The sequence below is a fragment of the Hyperolius riggenbachi genome, chromosome 12, assembly GCF_040937935.1.
Source record: "Hyperolius riggenbachi isolate aHypRig1 chromosome 12, aHypRig1.pri, whole genome shotgun sequence".
NCBI lineage: Eukaryota > Metazoa > Chordata > Amphibia > Anura > Hyperoliidae > Hyperolius > Hyperolius riggenbachi.
The window spans coordinates 19,051,674-19,059,296 of record NC_090657.1 but is presented as its reverse complement, the minus strand read 5'-3'; the positions used below and the strand labels follow the sequence as shown (position 1 = coordinate 19,059,296).

Here is a 7,623-nt window from a genome sequence, read left to right as displayed (position 1 = left end):
TATACAGAACATTAGAGAACGGGGACCGAGCAAAGGCTGGCAGAAGAATCCCAGCATCAGCCAGGAGCAACACTCTCTCTCCCTCGCTCTCTGTTGCATCATGTGTGCTTGGCTCACCCCCTTCCTAGCAGCCCACCCAAGACTCATGCTGTAATCCCCACAGACCCCCCTTTTCAAGCTACTGCTGTCTTTCCACCAATACAGAAGAGAGAAGAGAGGCTACCACTACCCCAACCTGAGCGACCACAGAAGAGCCCCCTGAAGCTGCCGCCACCAAGCCTGTACCCTTGTCAGCTGCGCCCCCTCCCATGCGCTGGTCCAGGCTGCTGATCAGAGGCAGTAGTAAACCCAGGAAGTTTTTCCTGAGCCTTCTGCGAGAAGTCAACCACCTGCTGTACACACAGGTAAGTGCCGGGGTCGGGGGGGGGGGGCACAGAGGGCTGTAATGCTGCATTACATGTGGATGTTGTTACAGAGCGCAGAGTGAAGCAGCAGCCTGGGGGCATACATCTATTTATTGAGCTAATATTTACCACTGGGGAGGGGGAGTATATTGTAGAGTAACATGTCCTGAGATCTCAGCCTGGATTACAGGACAAGGGATTAGTGTCTTCTCCAAGCTCACATCTGCAGACCCAGAGCCACCGCTGGCTTATGAGCCCCCTGCTGCCACGGGGCACCCCTCTGATGCTGTGATCGGGATGTCCAGGGGGCCACACATGCACGGATACTTTTCACAGACATTTCATCCTTCATTGCCAGCCAAGCAGACACAGCTCGGGCTTAACCCTCTCCCTGCCTTAGCAGTCTCCCATCCTTCATCAAATGCGGTTGTCATTTTCCTCCAGAGGATGGGTAGCATTGTGCCGTCCATACTTTAAATGATGTAATCAAGAGATGGCTGTATAATGGCACTTCACAGGAGGCTCTGGATGTATCTATAGAGGGGAGCCAGCATAAAGAAATCCCCCTTATGTACCCACTTGCCAGTTTCTGTGTCTGCTTTACTCTCCAGCAGGATGGAGGGACTGACAGGTCCTTTTCAAACACCCCCCTTCGAAAAAAAAAAGAAAGAAAAAAAAAAAAGATATATTAGGCACGTCTCATTCAGCCAGGTCAGGGTGTATCCCAAAAAAAAAAATGCAACTAATCAGCAGCTTCACTGATCTTGCTGGTTGTCGCGAGTTACAGCTGATCACCACAGGTGTGTGCCTTGCCATGCGGAATAATCCTAGCAGAGTAAGCGGGTTACACCATCAATCATGCTCCAGCTAGGGCACTATCTGCAAGGAGTTTGTATGTTCTCCCCGTGTATGCGTGGGTTTCCTCCAGGCATTCCGATTTCCTCCCACATCCTGAAAACATACAGATAAGTTAATTGGGCTCCCCCCTAAAAATTGGCCCTAGACTACAACACACACTACCTGATGTAGACATATGACTATGATAGGGATTAGATTGTGAGCTCCTTGAGGGACAGTTAGTGACAAGATAATATATACTATGTACAGCACTGGGTAAGATATTGGCGCTATATAAATTCTAAATAATAATAATTCACCAATATATCTTCTGCAGACAGTGAGAGAATATTCCCTATATTTATAAAATATATTCACTGGCTGTATTCTACGATGCATATTGAGCAGGAAAGCCCCAACATATGCATGTGTACTCCTCTATGGTAAATGCTGCTTGAGTAACATTCACCATATTTATAAAGCAGTGGATGTTACATTTATGTAAACAATTCGCCGTTCCACAGCTGGCCAAACATTCTTCGTGGGATAACTTTCTTTGTAGTATTCCATTTTACTACAACACAGTTCCCTCCTTATAACTGATCTCTTCTCTAACCCTCACCAGTCAGCAAGCAAGGAGATACTCCATGCATCTAAACCTGAACTGGGAGCAATAAAAGGGTTCTTTACCTTAAAATAAAGGGAACATTTATCTTTAAATCAATGAAGTTAAGGGCTCTTTTCCACAAGCCGTGATCTGCTTAAAAAGCGTTTTGCCAATCACTATTTACACACTTTTCCATTAGCACGTTTTGATTTTCCGCAAATCGCAATTGTTGCATGATGATTGGTGTGATCGCATTTCACTCCCGATGGCTCACATCGCAATTGCCACAAGTGGAAAAAGAAGCTTTTGCAAGCGCAAACACAACTGCGATCGCGCTTGCAAGTGGAAAAGGGCCCTAAGTGGGAGAGTTTGCTGCTCTCTGTAAGTTTGCTAGATGCGATGAGGTGGGGTGTTGCTTTTATCTAAAGGTAAAGCTTCTATGTAGTGCAGCCACTGGTGTGCTGTCTGGTGTGGATTGGTGTATGGACTTGTTCTAAGGAGGAAAACCAGGCTGTGGTGAAATGGCACAATAAAAAATACTGCAGTTTTCAGAACAGTAACTAATACTCACTATTTTAACAACTTTAGTGATCATCATCTGTCTGTGTTACACGTTGATTCATGTATGTATTTTTGAATGCAAAGGGCTGATATTGGTATGTGCTCATAATACCCAGTGCTCTCTTTCCCTGCTCATTACACCAACACTATCTTTCCCTGCTCATTGCACCAGTCTCTCTTTCCCTGCTCACTACAGTAGTGCTCTCTTTCCCTGCTCATTACACCAACACTATCTTTCCCTGCTCATTGCACCAGTCTCTCTTTCCCTGCTCACTACAGTAGTGCTCTCTATCCCTGCTCATTACACCAACACTATCTTTCCCTGCTCATTGCACCAGTCTCTCTTTCCCTGCTCACTACAGTAGTGCTCTCTATCCCTGCTCATTACACCAACACTATCTTTCCCTGCTCATTGCACCAGTCTCTCTTTCCCTGCTCACTACAGTAGTGCTCTCTATCCCTGCTCATTACACCAACACTATTTTTCCCTGCTCATTGCACCAGTCTCTCTTTTCCTGCTCACTACACCAGTGCGCTCTTTCCCTGCTCACTACACACCAAAGCTCTCTTTCCTTGCTCACTACACACCAATGCTCTCTTTCCTTGCTCACTACACACCAGCATTCTCTTTTCTTGCTCACTAGACCAGCGCTCTCTTCCCCTGCTCACTACACCAGCGCTCTCTTCCCCTGCTCACTACACCAGCACTCTCTTTCCCTGCTCACTACACCAGTGCTCTCTTTCCCTGCTCACTACACCAGCGCTCTCTTTCCCTGCTCACTACACCAGCGCTCCTTCCCCTGCTCACTACACCAGCGCTCCTTCCCCTGCTCACTACACCAGCGCTCTCTTCCCCTGCTCACTACACCAGCGCTCTCTTCCCCTGCTCACTACACCAGCGCTCTCTTCTCCTGCTCACTACACCAGCGCTCTCTTTCCCTGCTCACTACACCAGTGCTCTCTTCCCGTGCTCACTACACCAGCGCTCTCTTTCCCTGCTCACTACACCAGCGTTCTCTTTCCCTGCTCAACAAACCAGCCCTCTCTTTCCCTGCTCACTATACCAGTCTCTCTTTCCCTGCTCGCTACACCAGTGCATTCTTCCCCGTGTACATATGAATTAGCCGCCAGGAGACTTGGGCGCAGGATAAAGCCGGTATATGGCTTATCCTGCTACTGCACAAGTTCCCAGCGGCATAAATACTATTCCCCCTGCACGTCGATAGTGGGGAATGATATAATTCGGCTTCCAGCTATTGCTGGAGGCCAAATTATAGTGTTTTAAGAGCAACTTCAGCTCCATCTTCTGACGGCGCCGGAGTTACTCACAGAGCGCTGTCTATGGTGGCGCCAGCTGCACCAAAATCTCCTGCTCTGTTATTACAGCACTCGCTCTTCCCCTGCTCACTACACCAGCGCTCTCTTTCCCTGCTCACTTCACCAGCGCTCTCTTCCTCTGCTCACTTCACCAGCCCTCTCTTTCCCTGCTCACTTCACCAGCGCTCTCTTCCCCTGCTTACTTCACCAGCACTCTCATCCCCTTCTCACTACACCAGCGCTCTCATCCTCTGCTCACTACACCAGTGCTCTCTTCCCTGCTCACTACACCAGCACTCTCCCTGCTCACTACACCAGCGCTCTCTTACCCTGCTCACTTCACCAGCGCTCTCATCCCCTGCTCACTATACCAGCGCTCTCTTCCTCTGCTCACTACACCAGTGCTCTTTTTCCTCTGCTCACTACATGAGCGCTCTCTTTCTCTGCTCAATACACCAGTGTTCTCTTTCCCTGCTCATTACACCAGAGCTCTCTTTCCCTGCTCATTACACCAGTGCTCTCTTTCCCTGCTCACTACACCAGCGCTCTCTTCCTCTGCTCACTACACCAGTGCTCTCTTTCCTCTGCTCACTACATGAGCGCTCTCTTTCTCTGTTCAATACACCAGTGTTCTCTTTCCCTGCTCATTACACCAGAGCTCTCTTTCTCTGCTCATTACACCAACACTCTCTTTCCCTGCTCACTACACCAGCACTTTCCTTCCCTGAACACTACACCAGTGCTCTCTTTCCCTGCTCACTACACCAGCGCTCTCTTTACCTGCTTACTACAACAGCGCTCCCTTCCTCTGCTTACTACACCAGTGCTCCCTTGCCCTGCTCACTACACCAGTGCTCTCCTCCCCTGATCACTACACCAGTGCTCTCCTCCCCTGGTCACTACACCAGTCTCCCTCTCCCTGCTCACTACACCAGTCTCTCTCTCCCTGCTCACTACACCAGTGCTCTCTTTCCCTGCTCACTACATCAGTGTTTTTTTCATCTGCTCACTACACAAGTGCTCTCTTCCCCTGCTTACGACACCAGCGCTCTCTTTGCCTGCTCACTACACCAATGCTTTATTAATCTGCTCACTACATCACTGCTCTCTTCCCCTACTCACTACATGCAATACTCACTTTCTCTGCTCACTTCACTAAGTGATCTCTCCCCCTGCTTACTGCATCAAGTGCTCTCTCCTCCCCTTCTCACTACACCAGTGCTCTCTTCTTCTATTCACTACACCAGTTCTCTCTTCCCCTACTCAGTACACCCAGTACTACGTTGATCTGCTTACTTTGCCTAGTGCTCTCTTTCCCTGCTCACTACACTCAGTGCTGCCTTCCTCTGCTCACTATGCCCTGTACTCACTTCTTCTGCTCACATCACCCAGTGCTGTCTTCCCCATGCTTACTACACCCTGTACTCATTTCCTCTGCTCACTACACCCGGTCCGGTCTTGCTCTGCTCACTACACTCAGTTCTTTCTTCTGCTCACTATACCCAGTACTCACATTCCCTGCATGCTACACCCAGCGCTGTCTTTCTCTGTTTACTACAACCTGTGCTTTCTTCCGCTGCTCACAACACCCAGTACTTTCTTTATCTGCTCACTAGGCCCAGTGGTTTCTTTCCCTGCTCACTACAACTATTCATTATCTTCCTCTGTTTGCTAAACCCTTTACCCTCTTCTTCTGCTCACTAGACTCTGTGCTCTCTTTCTCTGCTCACCTCACCAAGTATTTTTTGTGACTCGCTGCATCCTGTGCTTTGTCCACCTAGTCACTAAACCCAGTGCTTTCTTCGCCTGCTCACTACACCAGCGCTCTCTTCCCCTGCTCACTACACCAGCGCTCTCTTCCCCTGCTCACCACACCAGCGTTCTCTTCCCCGGCTTAGTATACACAATGCTCTCTCTTTTTCATTACATTTAATGCTCTCATCCCTTGCTCACTACACCCAAACCTCTCTTTTCCTGTTCAGTATATGCAGTGCTCTCTTCTGCTCATCATACTTAATGCACTACACCCAGTTTTTGTGAAGCTCACTCAATCCTGTACGCTCTATACCTCGTCTTCAAGCCCAATGCTCCCTTCCCCTGCTCAGTATACCCAGTGCTTCCTTCCCATGCTCGCTACACCAGTGCTCTCTTCTCCTGCTCAGTATACCCAGTGCGCTCTTCCCCTGATCAGTATACCCAGTACTCTTTCCCCCTGATCAGTATAGACAGTGCTCTCTTTCCCTGCTCACTACACCCAGTATTCTCTTCCCCTGCTTATTATACCCAGTGCCATGTACCCCTGCTCAGTATACACAGTACTCTCTTCAGCTCATTACACTTAAAGTGAACCTCCAGACTAAAAATCGACTCAGCAGCACTGAAAAGGCCTGGTGTTTCTTTAACAGTTTCACAGCATCAGAACTTTGATTCTCTTATACAAGCCTCATTTTTAGCTGCACGCAGTTTTCCCCTTTTGCTGTGCAAAGCATGATGGGATTTCTGATGATGTTGTTCTCGTTCTGCTGTTTTGGTGCAATTTTTTTTTACATTTTGAATTTGACATTTGAAGCCTAGCACGTGCAGCTGGGAGGGGTTATCAGGACACAGGACAGTTGGAACTGTGTCTCCTGCTCCCTGTCACCTCCTTTCAACCAAAAATATGGCTCCCCCATGACAAAGATGGCAGCCCCCATGAATCACAAACATTTGCCTGTTCTTTTAAAACAGGGTGGGTAAAAGATTATATTACCTATCTATTCTAATTAACATAACTAATGTAACTTGATGACAGTATGTTTGTTTAGGCTGACGTTCCCCTTTAATTTTTAACTTTACAAAATTTGTAAGATTGAAAAGTAAAACGCTCCTCTACCCAAATAAAATAACTCAGTGTTTTTCTTCTATCTCTTGGGAACTGTGGTGGCAAGTCCTCTGGCCCCCAGGCTGTGAGGGTTACCAGGGGTAGGCAAATCAAACATTGAGAGGGCCCATCAAGGTTCTGCTGAGGGCCCCATGATTTGTAGTTACCTTCTGTCCCTCTCCTCCAATCGCAGCTAGCGGTACCAGTGCAGTCAGGGACACGGAATCATCATAAAGAGTGACAGATTGCTCACATTCCGGCTTCTGCTCTCCCGAAAATGTTAGATCTGTTCTCAGGAAGGAAGCCGTTGCCCAGCTGCCCGTTGTGGCAGCACTCCAGGGACAGTGCCAGGTCCGGGAGGTTTGTCCCTGGAAACGGCTTCGATTTGTAGAGCAAGCGCAGCGACAGCCCTTCTGTTCCTGCAGAATGAACGGACGCCTCGTCATCTGTCATCGATTTTCTGAGCTTCTCTCAGTTCATTATTATTGAAATGCTATTTAATGATGGATCTCCTGTGATTATGTATGGAGCGTTTCATGGTGCTTCCAGATGGGACTCCATGGGAAGCTTAGATCTAAATATAAATATATGTTTTGCTAAGTCTGACTGCTAAACTCCAATTTCCCAGCTGCTTTTTTTTCTTTTAGATGAGGCTTGTGCAGCTAAAAAAACAAAAATATGTTCATGTGAATCCAACAGCCCAGATGAAAGTGTTAAAGAGAATCTGTACTGTCCGATTTGTACAACAAAAAACATACCAATCGGGTCACTGTGATCTCCTAGATCCCTCTTTGCCATTTCTGCAGCTCCCTGTCTTTCAATCGCCAGCTTTAGGCAGTGGTTACAAACAAAAAAAATGGACGTTAACCAGAAAGTGAATGAGCACGTAGTGAATTATCTGCACTCCAGTCTGGGATTCTCACAGTTTCTCAGCATGTGACAGGCAGCTCCCTCCCCCCCTCAGCCTCACAAACTGCATCACAGAGAAGCTGAAATCTGAGGAGTAAACAAAGCACACAGAGGCTGCAGGGGGTGTG

At 48.0% G+C, this 7,623-nt stretch overlaps 1 protein-coding gene across 1 annotated transcript in view; it reads left to right on the top strand.

Annotated features, from left to right (window-relative positions):
- CACNG5 (calcium voltage-gated channel auxiliary subunit gamma 5) overlaps positions 1 to 7,623 on the top strand; it is a 112,710-nt gene continuing 105,087 nt past the window's right edge. The window contains exon 1 of the mRNA XM_068262586.1: positions 1 to 404. Within this exon, the coding sequence (XP_068118687.1) occupies positions 309 to 404 (96 nt within the window). The 5' untranslated portion in view covers positions 1 to 308. The remainder of the gene's footprint in view (positions 405 to 7,623) is intronic.